General features: G+C 43.5%; 1 protein-coding gene across 1 annotated transcript in view; it reads right to left on the bottom strand.

Annotated features, from left to right (window-relative positions):
- Positions 1-987: 987 nt before the first annotated feature.
- Positions 988-17,702, bottom strand: part of ACSF2 (acyl-CoA synthetase family member 2) — a 117,491-nt gene continuing 100,776 nt past the window's right edge. The window contains exons 11-16 of the mRNA XM_082272488.1: positions 12,325-12,432; positions 12,068-12,219; positions 6,800-6,941; positions 6,611-6,721; positions 1,233-1,301; positions 988-1,118 (exon numbers count right to left, since the gene is read on the bottom strand). Of these exons, the coding sequence (XP_082128614.1) occupies positions 1,068-1,118; positions 1,233-1,301; positions 6,611-6,721; positions 6,800-6,941; positions 12,068-12,219; positions 12,325-12,432 (633 nt within the window). The 3' untranslated portion in view covers positions 988-1,067. The remainder of the gene's footprint in view (positions 1,119-1,232; positions 1,302-6,610; positions 6,722-6,799; positions 6,942-12,067; positions 12,220-12,324; positions 12,433-17,702) is intronic.

The following is a 17,702-nucleotide window of genomic DNA, read 5'->3' as shown; positions in this document are numbered from 1 at the left end:
TGAGAACAAGCGGAACCTTGGTTGGAGCTCCGCTTAAAGGACGTATTTGATTGCCCCGCAAAACCTTATGATGGACAAGCAAGGTGCAGAATCGTCTGCGGAAGAAGCAATAGGAGCTGCTTAACATTCACAGTATAATGCCCCATTCACACTAGTGCGACTTGTCCCGCGATTTTGGACCGCAAAATCGCATGACAAGTCGTTTTCCATTATTTTCAATGAGCCCCATTCATATCAGTGCGTTTTGAAGTCGCACCGACTTCAAAGTAGTTCCTGCACTACTTTGCCACGATTTTAATGCGTTTTGAGGCATATAGCCTTGCCATTGCTTTCAAAATCGTGTCATAATCGCGGCAAAATCGCGCCACAAAATTGCGGCAAAATCGCGTCACATAAAGTGTGAAAGGGGCCTAAGGCACATCAAGGTGTTTAGAGCTTGAGGACCACGTTCATAATTCATAAGCCCCATATAAAGGACGGAGCAGCATGCAATTTAATAAAGCTTGCTGTAAAAACAGTAAATGGAGTAGGAAAAGGGTAAGGAGTGATTAAAAACCAGGCTCAGAGAAATAAAAAAACTGTAGAGCTCATTATAAAAATATAGGGGATGAGAACCGTTTTTTTTTTTAATACCCACAGCAGCCAATCTAACCTGCACTAGAATAACAGCTGGCCTCTGATTGGTTCACCTGTGCAGCACAGACATGATTCCTCCAATTTCTGTAGCAGAGGCCTGGTATAAGTAATGATTAATGAATGGGTAAGTAACCATTTAGCGCAGGATAATGCAGACAAAGTGAAAAAAGGCCACTATGTGACTTGACCCTTTCCCAACAAACTGGTTTACACCCAGAGGACAAGCTTATATAATGATGATGATGGGTGTACATAAATCGTCTATTTTACATTCATTCTCTTTCACTTCATCCACTAAATCCTGGGATCTGGAGAATGCCAATTGGAGGTCACCAACCAAACGAAGAGCAGGCATTCACTAATGAGAAATGCTACATTTCGAGGCCTGGACAATGCACTTGGTTTGGACGTGAAAGAATATAAACGGCTCCTCATAACTTTAGCTGCTTCTCCACGATTTCTTTTAGCTTGAACTTTTGGACCTGTACAGAACAAAGAACAGCATGAAGTTGACAGAAGTTTGGAGACCAGCACATACACTGCAATTTACGATGTTGCCTCTAAGAAACGTCAGCACACCCATCCCAAAAAATTACCTTTCCAGAAATTGTGAGAGGGTACTCATTCACGAAGACTATGTAACGAGGGATCTTAAAATGAGAAATCTGTTGGGAAAGAAAGTTAAAAAATTAGATTAGGCAAGCAAACCTTAAAAGCAGAATTCCAGTTAAAAAAAAAAATTGTTTGCCTGGACCAGCCGTTCTCAACCTTTTCAACACAGAGGAACCCTTGATATCACTTTCCAGTCCCAGGGAACCCCTGCTAAAAATGACTATACCTACAGCTCATGATACAGTACATTAGTGTGATGGTCAATGGGAAGAATGCTCCCTATACTTGTGGTCATTAGGAAGAATTACCCCCTTACAGATAGCTAAAAAGATCAATGTTGCCAATGGGATCTTATCTGAGGGTCAGAAATTGCTCATTGCTCAAAGAACCCCTAGCAACCTGTGGCGGAACCCTGGTCTGAACTGTTCAAAAAAAAAAAAAAAAAATTAGCTATTCGCTGTAAAAACCGCCTTGTTTCCACGCAAACTCACAGATCTGCCATCACCTGTCCTTCAAGTTCAACGATGGCCACCATCATTCAACCCATTTCCTGCTAGCCTAGGCTGTCACAGACAAGCCCATGTCACCACTTTGGCCTGGGCTCACTGTAGAGCACCGCAAAGATCGACATTAACTTTACATTATGGCTCCAACCTCTGCAGTATTGATGGCTGCCCACAGTTGGCATCGGAAGAAGAGAACTCCTGGCTTTTCTGCCATGCATTTTTCTGCATTTTACTTGATCATATATAACAGGGGTCTCCAAACTTTCTAAACAAGGGCCAGTTTATTGTTCTTCAAACTTTAGAGGAGGGGCTCACTGTGGCCAGTGGAAGTAGAAAATGTCCCAGCATCAAAGGGAGTAAACAATGCTTCACGGTTGGTATTAGGGGGGAGTAATAGTGGAAGTTCATTGGTGTCAATAGGAGGCATAGTGCTCCATCATTGGTGTCAGAGGGAGGCATTGTGCCCTATCATTGGTGTCAGTGAGAGGAATAGGGCCCCATAATTGGTGTCAATGGGAGGAATAGTGCCCCATAATTGGTGTCAATGGGAGGAATAGTGCCCCATCATTGGAGTCAATGGGATGAATAGTGCCCCATCTATGGTGTCAATGGGAGGAAAAGTGCCCCATCTATGGTGTCAATGGGAGGAATAGTGCCCCATCATTGGAGGCAATGGTAGGAATAGTGCCCCATCTATGGTGTCAATGGGAGGAATAGTGCCCCATCTGTGGTGTCAATGGGAGGAATAGTGCCCCATCTATGGTTTCAATGGGAGGAATAGTGCCCCATCTATGGTGTCAATGGGAGAAATAATGCCCCATCTATGGTGTCAATGGGAGGAGTATTGCCCCATCTATGGTGTCAAAGGGAGGAGTAGGGCCCCATCTATGGTATCAATGGGAGGAATAGTGCCCCATCATTGGTGTCAGTGGAAGGAATAGTGCCCCATATTTGGTGTCATTGATAGGAATAGTGCCCCATCATTGGTGTGAATAGGAGGATAAGTGCTCCATCACTGGTGTCAATGGGAGGAATAGCGCCCCATCATTGGTGTCAGTTTGAGGAATAGTGCCTCATCACTGGTGTCAATGGGAGGCATTGTGCCCCATTATTGTTGTCAATGAAAGGAATAATGCCACATCTATGGTGTTAATAGGAGGAATACCGCCCCATTATTGGTGTCAGTGGGAGGAATAGTGCCGCATCTTTGGTGTCAATGGTAGGAATAGTGCCCCGTCACTGGTGTCAATGGGAGGAATAGTGCATCATCATTGGTGTCAGTAGTAGGAATAGCACCCCATTGTTGGTGTCAGTGGCATGTCCCACTGTCGGACTAATGTCCCAAGAGCCAGATAAAAGCAAGCAAAAAGCCACATCTGGCCCCCAGGCCGTAGTTTCGAGACCACTAATATATAGGCTTGTGGAGCTCTCATTTTCATGGATCTTCCAGGGGACACATTAAACTACTCTGTTAAAAAGCTGCCTTTCAAGACTAAATAACTGCACCAAATTACATTTCTCTTTGCGTCCAACACTCCAACTGTAAATATGTAAATATTGTAGAAGCTTCCTGGGTCAGGACTGTGGCTCTTCTACTAATGGCTTACCATATGCCCATCCTCAAGACCTTAAGTGAACCACTACTTTGTACTAGGCAATGGAAATAGTTTGCTTCAGCCACCATAAGATCCCTGTACTTTCCTTCCCTGTTCTCTCCTGCTATCGGAGGCCCTGGGAGAATCTCTGTACTTCTGAGTATGGGGCACATTTGACATTTCATCTATCTTCTCACATTCTAGCACTTGGTGCAATGGCCACCTAGATGTTAAAAGCCTATGCTGGAGGATGTACCAATGGCCTCAATCTGCTCAATGGCAGCTGCCTGTATTTCTGGTGTTATGAAAAACAAGAAGATCCTGCGCTAAGTAAAAATATATAAGACAGAAAATGATATAGTGAAGCAGCTGAAACACTTGATCTATATAAATCAAAACTTATGGAAAACAAATAGTGCAGCGCTATCATGAAAAATGAAACATATGTATAAACATATATATATAGTGAATATCAAAAATAACCCAATAATTGGTGCAACTCCAAATCAATAAAGTGACCAAAAAGTGCAGCCATAATCAATATTCAATGTGCATATAAAGTTAAAAACAGTCCAAAAAGTCCAAAGACATATATGCAAGATCCAAAGTAAGTGATGAAACAGGGAGATGTTGAATTCCCAAGAGGAAAGATGACTGGAAAAACACCCGTGACAAATCGGCTGTAATGGCTGCTTACCAGAAGGGTCGGCCCCCAAGTTAATGGTCAGGCCACATACGCTGGGATTTATATCTGAGACACTCCTCTTAGTATGATCCTTAGGTAGGGCAATCAATCTTTCTCAGGTCAGGTTAAACACGGTCCGAATACATATAAGCCACATATATGGGAAAAGAGACACGAAGACCCATAGTGTAAACCAGTAAAGATGAACAGTGTAATTTATTAAAGGTTGCACTTACATCCAAAAAGTAAAGAAATTGCATCGATACAGCATGTAAATCCACGGCGTTCCGCGTGTAGTACACAAGCCAGGCTTCAAGGGGCGTGGTAGTTGAGCGTCAGGTACCGCCCGACCGGTTTCGTCAAACGTGACGTTGCAAACGTGTTCATCTTTAATCAACTACCACGCCCCTTGAAGCCTGGCTTGTGTACTACACGCGGAACGCCGTGGATTTACATGCTGTATCGATGCAATTTCTTTACTTTTTGGATGTAAGTGCAACCTTTAATAAATTACACTGTTCATCTTTACTGGTTTACACTATGGGTCTTCGGGTCTCTTTTCCCATATATGTGGCTTATATGTATTCGGACCGTGTTTAACCTGACCTGAGAAAGATTGATTGCCCTACCTAAGGATCATACTAAGAGGAGTGTCTCAGATATAAATCCCAGCGTATGTGGCCTGACCATTAACTTGGGGGCCGACCCTTCTGGTAAGCAGCCATTACAGCCGATTTGTCACGGGTGTTTTTCCAGTCATCTTTCCTCTTGGGAATTCAACATCTCCCTGTTTCATCACTTACTTTGGATCTTGCATATATGTCTTTGGACTTTTTGGACTGTTTTTCACTTTATATGCACATTGAATATTGATTATGTCTGCCCTTTTTGGTCACTTTGTTGATTTGGAGTTGCACCAATTATTGGGTTATTTTTGATAATCACTATATATATGTTAATACATATGTTTCATTTTTCATGATAGCGCTGCACTATTTGTTTTCCATTTCTGGTGTTATGTCATCCTGGACAGTCAAGTGACGCAAGACAGAGCATCTCAAAGATGGAGCAGTCTTCCTTCCAATGACCAATATGGGTGATCTGGGTGGCCCCCCAGATTCTCATGTTATAATCCACTGCTGGAGGGTGCACCAAAGGGCTCAATCTGCTCAGTGGAAGCTGTCTGCATAGTTCTGGTGTTATATCATCCGGGACAGTCAAGTGGTGCTAGACATGGGGCATCCTACTGATGGAGCATTCTTCCTTCTAATGACCAATATGGGTGATTTTGGTGTCCTCCCAGATTCCCATGTTATGATCCACTGCTAGAGGGTGCACCAGTGGACTCAATCTGCTCAGTGGCAGCTGCCTACATAGTCCTAGTGTTATGTCATTCTGGACAGTCAAGAGGCGCTAAACACGGAGCATCTCAAAGATGGAGCATTCTTCCTTCCAATTGCCACCAACGATGTTCCATTTTTTCTTCTCCTACTTAACAACAACACTTGAATTTGCACCTACCGATTGACGCTGGGTCATTTTTTCCCTCCTATTAACCACTGATAACTGGGTATTTTTTTCCCACTGACCACCAATGCTGGGGAATTTTCTTCTCCCAATGACCACAGATGCTTAAGCTTTCTTTCCACTGACAATCAACACTGGAAAATTTTCTTTTCTACCATTGACCACCAAATAAAAAAATGTTTGAAGACCCCACAAGGTCATGTGATATCAGAGCTTTGGTGCAGCCCCTGCATCCCTCAAAGAAACATTCTGTGCAATTCTGATCAATGAAGAGGTAAGCAGTGGGAGAAAGTAGAGGTTTAGCTTAAAGACTGGAGGCAGCTGGAGGCTGGTTTTTCTATCTGAGGCTCCCTAGACAAGAAGAACAAAAAGACATCATGCTTGGCAACTGATATGGATATGATTTACTATAGGGGGGTGTGACGGAACCTCAGACCCACACTGTACTTGTGGTCTTCTGTCAGTATACGGCTTCCTCGCAGTCATAAACATAGATATCAAATCCCAGCCGCTGTCATACAAAACTAGCCTGACACTTAGCTTGTATACTGGAAACAACTGACTGCTTTATTAAAACAAACAGACTAGGTCGGTCACTACATCAATATTTACCCAAAACATCACACAATAAATAGCTAACGAGGTACAGCTGACTCATGGTTAATCCCATCTAGACAAAGTTATTATTCACATGCTAATTAGCTCAGCGTACTTAAGTCAGCCTGGAAGCCCAGACTGCCGGCACCAAAGGTAAAACAAGATATAATATACATTATTATAGTGTAAATACTGAGAACCCACAGTAAACAATAGGTGAGCAAATCAGCATAATTTACAATGCATGGAAGACAGGTGTTTGAGCTGATGACATGCATCTGTTACAAGTCTGACCAACTGAAGCAGTCCAAACCATCAATTTATCTGTCACATCGTTTTTTCGCTGTCAGTGACGGTGCGAACCGTCACAGGGGGCTTTGCTATAAGGGTGTCAAACATACAAAAATGCCCCGCCACTTTTTTTGGACTGGCTTAGACCTCGATTAGCTTACCTTTCCCTTGCAGTATGCCTTGATCTCCTCTGCTGTACATTCCTGGTCACTATGAGTTCGGATACAAGCACAGATCTCCTCCCCCATCCGTGCATCTTTAACTCCAACGATCTGCAATGACACGGTGAAATTTGGTCAGTGACAGCAACACAGTCAACTATCATTCTATAACCAGATCCTGACAGTTACCTGGGCTTCCATGACTTTGGAGTGTGTATGCAGGAACTGCTCAATTTCAGCTGGGTATATGTTTTCACCTCCACGAATGATCATGTCTTTACAACGCCCAACGATTCGACAGTATCCGTATTCGTCCATGGTGGCTATGTCTCTGGAAGATGGCGGCAAGGAGATTACATTAATTCAATAGCAAACCAAAGTCTTTATATGCATACTCGGTTTGACTCAATGACTCAGAATTCTGAATCAAGAGAGTCAGTCAGGTAACGATCGCTTTCAAAAGGTGACAACTATTGTTCCATTTGGTTGCCCAATCATTGCAAGAACAGGAATGCGAGGGAAACCAAGGTGTCAATTAAAGGCCCTAAAGAGTCAATACCAGATTCCCTCCCATTAGTTAAAATGGCTGCTAATTAGGACTAAACATATCTTTTTTGTTAGACGTGCATCGTGCATCATTTTTTGTACTTATTGATCCCTATAGATTGGATCTCTATAAAATAAAGTTTAAAAAAGGTGTTCAATATCCTGTATGCTTAACCGCTTTCGGACCACCCGCCCTAGAAATACTGCGGAAGGCTGGCCCTCCTGCGCAAATTGCCGTAAGTATACGTCGGTCGCATGCCTGAAGCTAGGGGGGGGGGGGGGCACGTGCTGCCGTTGGTGCGCTCCCGCCCGCACTCAGCAGCGGGGACTCCGATGTACGGGGCAGGCGGCTCCGATTGCTGCCTGACACCCGCGATCGTTCCCCGCTGAGAGAGAAGAATGGTCAGCTGTTGTAAACACAGCTGACCATTCTTCTCTCTGGAATGATCATAGAGCACATGTGATCCTGCTATATAGGAACGCAGGTCTCTGTGATCATTTCACAAGCCACGCCCCCCACAGTTAGAATCACTCCCCTAGGCTCAAATTTAACCCTTTGATCGCCGGATCAGTGTTAACCCCTTCCTGCCAGTGTCATTATTACAGTAACAGTGCATATTTTAGCACTGATTACTGTAGTAAAGTCACTGGTACCCCCAAAAGTGTATAAAATGTAAGTTAGGAGTCCGATCTGTCCGCCGCAATGTCGCAGTCCCGCTAAAAATCGCAGATCGCCGCCATTACTAGTAAAAAAACAATAAAAATATCTTTCCCGTAGTTAGTAGACGCGATAACTTATTGCGATTTTTTTTACCAAAAATATGTAGCAGAAAACAAATTGGCCAAAAATGTTAAAAAATTTAGATTTTTACATTTGTTTTTTTGGGAATGTTATTTAGCAGAATGTGAAAAATATTGTTTTTTTTTTTTTTTTCAGAATTGTCGCTCTATTTTTGTTTATAGCACAAAAAATAAACAAATTGCACAAGTGATCAAATACCACAAAAAGAAAGCTCTGTTTGTGGGGGGGGGGGGGAAGGACACCAATTTTATTTGGGTACAGCGTCGCACGACCACGCAATTGTCAGTTAAAGCAACGCAGTGTCGAATCGCAAAAAATGGTCTGGTCATTAGGGGGGCAAATCCTTCCGGCCCAGAAGTGGTTAACATATGTTTTTAATCGGTTGCCGACCGCCGCAAGTACATATACTGCGGCGGTCAGCCCCGGCCAGGTAAAGTGACGTATAGGTACGTCACTTGCCTGTCACTTGCATGTGAGCCAATAGCGGGCGTTCGCGGGGAAGTCCGTGCGTGTGACCGGCAGACCCGATGTCCGCCGGTCACTCGCGATCGTCCGCCGTGAAGGGAGAAAGGCAGGCGGCTAATGTAAACAAGCCGCCTGTCATTCTCCCCTGTGTAGGAATAGTGATCATACGGTTCTACTATGTAGGACCGTTGATCTCGGTTCCTACACCAGTAGCCATGTCCAATCACAGTTAGAAGCACGCCCCTAGGGACACACTTAACCCCTCCTTCCCAAATAAAGTTAACCCCTTCCCTGCCAGTGTCATTATTACAGTAACAGTGCATATGTATAGCACTGATTACTGTAGTAATGTCACTGGTATCCCCAAAAGTGTCAAAAATGTCAGTCAAGCGTCCGATCTGTCCGCCGCAATGTTGCAGTACCGCAAAAAAAATCGCAGATCGCCGCCATTACGCATTAAAAAAAAAACACCAAAAATGACAGAAATCTTTCCCTTAGTTAGTAAACGCAATAACTTTTGCGCAAACCAATCAAAATAGGCTTTTTGCAATTTTTTTTACCAAACATATGTAGCATAAAACAAATTGGCCTAAAATGTTAAAAAATTTTGATTTTTACATTTTTTTGGGGGGGGGGGGGAATTTCATATAAAAAAATTTGAAAAATATTGTTATTTTTGCTAAATTGACGCTGTTTTTTTTGTTTATAGCGCAAAAAGTAAAAATCGCACAGGTGATCAAATACCACCAAAAGAAAGCTCTGTTTGTGGGAAAAAAAGGACGTCAAATTTGTTTAGGTACAGCGTCGCACGACTGCGCAATTGTCCGTTAAAGTCACGCAGTGCCGAATCGCAAAAAAACCCCTGGTCGGAATGGGGGTAAAATCTTCCGGGGCTTAAGTGGTTAATTGGTCTGCTAAAAATGTTTTTCTATTCACTTTATATAGGGATACCCCATGAAAATCTAGGTACGAGTCTAGGAACATTTTTTTATATATTTATTTTTTTTTCCTTTCATTGATTTAACTGAAAAAACGTGTGTCTTTTTTTCAACCAGACTATGTAACTATGAATCAATATGCCACCCTGAGAGGCATGACAAGTCGCGTCAATGTGAATGGGCTCTTAATGTAAAGATTAAAAAAAAAAAAAAACAGTCCCAATTGTATATGAGCTATATGGGGTGACTCATAGGTGGCACTGATGGGTACTGATTGGCAGCACTGGTGGGCACTGTTGGGACTGCACTGATTGGCTCTCTTCTCTATTCACGCTATCAGCATGAGGATACAAAAGCCGATAACCGCCTTGTGTTTACATCCATGATCCAGCTGATCAAGTGTTAAGAGGCGCTGTGATTGGCCCTTTACCCCAATCTGTGATCAGCTGAGTCCAAAGGTCTCACTCCTGAATGACCAGGCAATCTTCTGGGACCTCTGACGTGTCCCAGAAGATTGCAGGGAGGGAAGGGGAAAGAACTGTCAAAATTAGGTCCCCCCCCCCCCCCAAAATAAATGACATGTCAAATGTATCATGGCAGGGGTACCTAAAGCGGTAGTTCCACTTTTGGGTGGAACTCCACTTTAACCACTTTACCACCGGAGGATTTTGCTGTCTTACGTCCAGGCCACTTTTTGCGATTCGGCACTGTGCGACTTTAACTGACAATTGCGCGGTCATGCAACGCCGTACCCAAACGAAACGTCCTTTTTTTCCCACAAACAGAGCTTTTTTTTGGTGGTATTTGATCACCTGTGCGATTTTTACTTTTTGCGCTATAAACAAAAAAAGGAGCGACAATTTTGAAAAAGTAACAATATTTTTCAAATTTTTTTATATGAAATCCCCCCCCCCCCCCAAAAAAATTTAAAAATCTAAATTTTTTATCATTTTAGGCCAATTTGTTTTCTGCTACATATTTTTGGTAAAAAAAAAAAAAAATCGCAATAAGAGTATTTTGATTGGTTTGCGCAAAAGTTATTGCGTTTAGTAACTAAGGGAAAGATTTCTGTCTTTTTTGGTGTTTTTTTTTTTAACGAGTATTTTTCACATTCTGCTAAATAACATTCCCAAAAAAACAAATGTAAAAATCTAAATTTTTTTAACATTTTAGGCCAATTTGTTTTCTGCTACATATTTTTGGTAAAAGAAATCGCAATAAGTTATCGCGTCTACTAACTACGGGAAAGATTTATGTCATTTTTATTGTTTTTTTACTAGTAATGACGGCGATCTGCGATTTTTTTTGCGGGACTGCGACATTGCGGCGGACAGATCGGACCCTTGACTGACATTTTTGACACTTTTGGGGGGGACCAGTGACATTACTGCAGTAATCAGTGCTATAAATATGCACTGTTACTGTAAAAATGACACTGGCAGGGAAGGGGTTAATTTTACTGGAGAGCGAGGGGTTAATGTACGCCTGGTGCTTACTGACGTGTGGGGGGGGGGGGGAGGTGACTGAGTGACACAGGGACAGATCGCATGTTCAGCTATGCTGAACCCTGCAATCTGTCACTCCTTGTCACTGAGGAGATCGCCGCCGCTCCTCCCCTGGCCCGACTCCCGCTGTGCCTGAATACAGCGGGTGCGAGCCTCCGGTGGCGCGCGCGCCGCCGAGAAAGGGGAATGTCTGGCGACGTAGGTCTACGTCGTCAGACGTTATCGAGTCACTTTGCCGCAGTAGTGCTCGAGTGAGCAGACGGCAAGTGGTTAAGTTTGACCTCATATTATATGGTTTTGGTAAATCTAAAGAAAGTTGTATAGTGTGTATCCAGCTTTAGTCAATCATAGCGGGTCACCCAGGGGCGTAACTACAGGGGTTGCAATCGCTACCGGGCCCCATGCTCCAGGGGGCCCGGTAGCAAACCAGTGGGTGAACTTCCAGGATCGCAAAGGTCACACTTGCGACCGGACCCTGGCATTGCACCACTGTGGGGAGGCCCCAAGATTGCAGGAAGGGGGCCCACAAGATTGCAGGAAGGGGGCCCACTGCAGAACTTGTGAAAGAATCCTGCTGCGGGACCGTAATAAAAGGCCATGCAATGAGTGTAAAGAGCCCCAGGATTAGTGAGAAGAGCCCTGGGCTTGAAGGTAAGGGCCCCGGCCAGGGGTCTGGGGGGCCCTTCATGGTTTCTTGCATCAGGGCCCTAAGGCTGCATTCACATGTCAGCTTATAATCGCGGCAGAACCGCCGCGGTTCCGCCCGCGATTCGGAGATTTATTGCAAATCGCGGGACGCCTAGCGTTGCCCGTTGATTTGCAATAGCCCCCCAAACGCCGAGCGATGTTGCCGCGATTTACGCCCGCCGAATCGCGGCAACATCGCGCAAACAAAATCGCGGGACGCAATACGCTCCAAAAAAGTACAAGAGCTTCTTTGGAGCGTATTGCGTCCCGCGATTTTGTTTGCGCGATGTTGCCGCGATTCGGCGGGCGTAAATCGCGGCAACATCGCTCGGCGTTTGGGGGGCTATTGCAAATCAACGGGCAACGCTAGGCGTCCCGCGATTTGCAATAAATCTCCGAATCGCGGGCGGAACCGCGGCGGTTCTGCCCGCGATTATAAGCTGACATGTGAATGCAGCCTAAAGGTTCTAGTTACGCCTCTGGGGTCACCAATAGACAAGTGACGGTTCCTCACCCGGTCTTGTACCACTTTTCAGGGGTGATGCACTCCTTGGTCTTCTCTTCTTCGCCCCAGTAGCCCAGCATGACACCAAATCCTCGAATCCAGAGCTCCCCTGAAGCATTCACTGGAAGTATTTGTTCTGTCTTGGTGTCTACTACCTTCGCCTGAGCAGAAGGAGAGAGGTCAGTGCTGGAAATTTTTTAGAAGTAAAAGGATTATACAAACAACAACGAAAAAAAAAAAAAAAAGTAGACACGGTGGCGCCTCACCTCTGTATGGGACATGACATAACCTACGGTGTCTATTTTCCGGAAAATATCGTCGAAGAGGAACCCTATGAAAGTGACCGGGCTGTTTTCTGTTGTGCCGTAGCCAACCTGTGAAAAAAACAGAACGGTAACCGCACTTTTTTTGTGAGTTATTTTTGATATTTCTATGTAAATCTCATCAACTTAAAAAGGGAAAAACGCCTCGGCTCAATAGCAGGGTTTTACCATCCCCCAACCGCTAGTATAAATGAGCCCTTATATGTAAACCCAAAATTTCATATTTCTAATATGTGCCTGCTGTACCGTGTACTTGTATGAGAAAGTATCCTGTGCTCTTTGTATTGCTTCCTTTGTGTGAAATCCCGGTCTCTCTGCTTTCCTATCAAAAACTGACCACACTAGGCATGAGAGCACACCGTGATCAGTTCTCTAGCTGTAGCAAAGATCAGACTTGTCCTGAAAACCCCCTGCGCAGCCATTCACTGGGAAGATCAGTGTCCTGCTGTTTCTCCTCCCCCAGCTCTCTGAGATCCATATTTCCTTCGATCCTTATTCAGCTGAGAAGAAAGATTATGTCATCATTTATAAAAAGGGGAAAAATGTATTTATATATATATTTTTTATCTATATACAAATGTTTTGCTTTTCATTTATATTTAAAACTGAATAGATTGTTTTACAAGGCGAGGGTTTACATATACTTTAAAGCAGGCATGTCTAACCTGCGGCCCAGGGGCCGCATGCGGCCCGGAACCGCAGGCAATGTGGCCCACTGCCCCCTGACAATTTTTTTTTTGCTGGGGAGGAAGGAAGTCGAGTCGGGGGCGCGGCCACAGAGGCAGCCTCGGAGGGGATCATCCACTAGTTGTGTTAAAGCGGTTGTAAACCCAAAATCGCAAAAAAAAAAAAAAAAACCTGCAAGACAAAAGGCATAATGAGCTAGTATGCATCGCATACTAGCTCAATATGTATTACTTACCTTAGAACGAAGCCCCGACACGGACCCCCGGACATCACTGCGGGCGCTGCCATGATCCCTCGCCGTCTCTTCCGGGTTCGGCGGCTCCGGCGCTGTGATTGGCCGGAGCCGCGATGACGTCACTCCGCGCGGGAGTGATTTTCCGGCAAGCTCCCGGCAAGCAAAACTGAAGGTCCCCCCGGACCTTCAGAGCGCGTGAGCGGCTGCATGCGCTGCAAATATCTCCTAAACCGTGCAGGTTTAGGAGATATTAATTGTACCTACAGGTAAGCCTTATTATAGGCTTACCTGTAGGTAAAAGTGTAAAAAAGCGGGATACTACCGCTTTAAATTAGTGTTGGGGGGGGGGGGGGGCAGCAGCACGGGAAGGATGCGGTGGTGTTTTATTACTTATAATACCTTAACTATAGTATATATTTTATATGCGGCCCAAGAAAATTTCTCTACACTCAATGTGGCCCAGAGAAGCCAAAAGTTTGGACACCCATGTTTTAAAGTGTTTCTAACATGTACTGTTCATGTAATCATTCTGCACCTACTAATTATTTATATACTACCTGGGTATGCAGGAGTTAACAGGCCATCCTGGTATGGTGTTATTGCACATTCAGGGGCCATCACATGTCCCTGGAGGCCTTCCAGGTGCCCCTCCTAAGTCTCATAAGTAAGAGACATGTGGCAGCTTCACGAAAAAAGTCTCTGGGATTTTCCAAAACATTTCAGGGGCCGATGGACCCCTGTAGAAGAGAGGGCCATAATACTGATAATAGGGGAACAACTTCTAAAATATTTAGGTGGCACACAAGTCAGTAATGACATCCACGGGCTTATCGAATAAGACAATGAGGAATGTGCAAAGTTCCCCAAACTTATACTAGCCAATCAGAAGTTATCTTTCACTCATAAAAACGTCTGGTGTGTCATTTTCCTAATTCCTTGCATATATATATATATATATATATATATATATATATATATATATATATATATATATATACACACATACACACACTGTATATCTATATAGATACACTGTATACGTGAGTGTGTGTATATAAACTAATATATATATATATATATATATATATATATATATATATATATATATATATACATACACACACACACACACACACACAGTATCTCACAAAAGTGAGTACACCCCTCACATTTTTGTAAATATTTTATTATATATTTTCATGTGACAACACTGAAGAAATGACACTTTGCTACAATGTAAAGTAGTGAGTGTACAGCTTGTATAACAGTGTAAATTTGCTGTCCCCTCAAAATAACTCAACACACAGCCATTAATGTCTAAAACGCTGGCAACAAAAGTTAGTACACCCCTAAGTGAAAATGTCCAAATTGGGGTCAATTAGCCATTTCCCCTCCCCGGTGTCATGTGACTAGTTAGTGTTACAAGGTCTCAGGTGGGACTGGGGAGCAGGTGTGTTAAATTTGGTGTTATCGCTCTCACTCTCTCATACTGGTCACTGGAAGTTCAACATGGCACCTTATAACAGTGTAAATTTGCTGTCCCCTCAAAATAACTCAACACACAGCCATTAATGTCTAAACCGCTGGCAACAAAAGAGAGTACATGGCCGAATTAGCCATTTTCCCTCCCAGTGTCATGTGACTTGTTAGTATTGTTGTGTTATCGCTCTCACTCTCTCATACTGGTCACTGGAAGTTCAACATGGCACCTCATGGCAAAGAACTCTCTGAGGATCTGAAAAAAAGAATTATTGTTCTACATAAAGATGGCCTAGGCTATAAGAAGATTGGCAAGACCCTGAAACTGAGCTGCAGCACGGTGGCCAAGACCATACAGCGGTTTAATAGGACAGGTTCCACTCAGAACAGGCCTCGCCATGGTCGATCAAAGAAGTTGAGTGCACATGCTCAGCGTCATATCCAGAGGTTGTCTTTGGGAAATAGACGTATGAGTGCTGCCAGCATTGCTGCAGAGGTTGAAGGGGTGGGGGGTCAGCCTGTCAGTGCTCAGACCATACGCCGCACACTGCATTAAATTGGTCTGCATGGCTGTCATCCCAGAAGGAAGCCTCTTCTAAAGATGATGCACAAGAAAGCCCGCAAACAGTTTGCTGAAGACAAGCAGACTAAGGACATGGATTACTGGACCCATGTCCTGTGGTCTGATGAGACCAAGATAAACGTATTTGGTTCAGATGATGTCTAGCGTGTGTGGCCACAACCAGGTGAGGAGTACAAAGACAATTGTGTCTTGCCTATAGTCAAGTGGGAGTGTCATGGTCTGGGGCTGCATGAGTGCTGCCAGCACTGGGGAGCTACAGTGCATTGAGGGAACCATGAATGCCAACATATACTGTGACATACTGAAGCAGAGCATGATCCCCTCCCTTCGGAAACTGGGCTGCAGGGCAGTATTCCAACATAACGACCCCAAACATCTCCAGGATGACCACTGCCTTGCTAAAGAAGCTGAGGGTAAAGGCAATGGACTGGCCAAGCATGTCTCCAGACCTAAACCCTATTGAGCATCTGTGGGGCATCCTCAAACGGAAGGTGGAGGGGCACAAGGTCTCTAACATCCTCCAGCTCCGTGATGTCGTCATGGAGGAGTGGAAGAGGACTCCAGTGGCAACCTGTGAAGCTCTGGTGAACTCCATGCCCAAGAGGGTTAAGGCAGTGCTGGAAAATAATGGTGGCCACACAAAATATTGACACTTTGGGCCCAATTTGGACATTTTCACTGAGGGGTGTACTCACTTTTGTTGCCAGAGGTTTAGACATTAATGGCTGTGTGTTGAGTTATTTTGAGGGGACAGCAAATTTACACTGTTATACAAGCTGTACACTCACTACTTTACATTGTAGCAAAGTGTCATTTCTTTGGTGTTTTCACATGAATATATATATATAACTTGTAGTGATGTTTTTGTGCGAATTTAGCAGTCTGTTCTCAGTGAAAAAATGTCAAGAATTTGAAAATAATGAAATAAAAATTGCACAGGCGGTGATCTGCACAGGGAGAATCAGACAGCGCGCCCACAAAGGGCCTTTAATAGAGACTATAAATACTGCCAATGCCAAAAAAATGTCTGCTACTGGCGAAGGGCTGGCCATGCCAAACTGCTGCATAAATAGAACGGAGGCGCTGTGCCAGGCTACTGCCAGCAGTGTGCCAGGCCATCCACATCCAGAATCCCTTCTATTTGCAGGACTGAGCTCTAAAAAGGATGTGTGCATTCCAGTGTAGATGGAACATTGCAATAAAGAGACCCTGTTACCAATTTAAAAAGAAAATGCTCTTCAAAGTACAGAAAATCATGTCATTTAAATGCCTACTGGGAGTGCTTTTCTTATCCATATTTTTATTTATTTTTTCACCTGCAATGTACCTTTGAACTTGCTAGAAAATATAAAGTATACTTCCACTTTCATGAGAAAAAATACAGCAAATGAAAAATATAAAAATATAGCATATGCAATTATGACAAATTATATTGTAATTGAACGTTATTAAAATTACCTTTCCAATCTGTAGCTTTGTGATTTTCTGTTAAATACAATGCAATATGGCAAACTGGGGGCATTCTGTACAGCCAGAAATGCTAGAGGGTGTTTTTCAAAATGATTTCCCATCAAAATAAAGCATGAAGACATGGATGGATGGGGGAAGTTTGCTTAAATATTAAAAATGAATTTAAATAGCGTTTTTAATTTATAGTGCTCAGATGCAGTGAAGTTCCACTTTAAGTTGCTAAAAGGGTCTCTTTAACCACTTAAGCCCCGGAAGATTTTACCCCCTTCCTGACCAGGGCCTATTTTGCGATTCGGCACTGCGTGATTTTAACGGACAATTGCGCGGTCGTGCAAAGCTGTACCTAAACGAATTTGACGTCCTTTTTTTCCCACAAACAGAGCTTTCTTTTGGTGGTATTTGATCACCTATGCGATTTTTTGATCATGCGCTATAAACAAAAAAAGAGCGACAATTTTGCAAAAATAACAATATTTTTCACATTTTTTTTATATGAAATTTCCCCCCCAAAAAAGGTACAAATCTAAATTTTTTAACATTTTCGGCCAATTTGTTTTATGCTACATATGTTTAGTAAAAAAAAAATGACAAAAAGCGTATTTTGATTGGTTTGCGCAAAAGTTATCGCGTTTACTAACAAACGGAAAGATTTTTGTCATTTTTGTTGTTTTTATTTTTTTTTAATGCGTAATGGTGGTGATCTGCATTTTTTTTTGCGGTACTGCGACATTGCGGCGGACAGATCGGACCCTTGACTGACATTTTTGACACTTTTGGGGTTACCAGTGACATTTCTACAGTAATCAGTGCTATACATGTTACTGTAAAATTACACTGGCAGTGAAGGGGTTAACTTTTTTTGAGAGG

The sequence above is a fragment of the Pelophylax lessonae genome (genome assembly GCF_965119305.1).
Source record: "Pelophylax lessonae genome assembly, chromosome: 11".
Classification (NCBI taxonomy): domain Eukaryota; kingdom Metazoa; phylum Chordata; class Amphibia; order Anura; family Ranidae; genus Pelophylax; species Pelophylax lessonae.
This window is presented reverse-complemented; position numbering and strand designations above follow the sequence as displayed.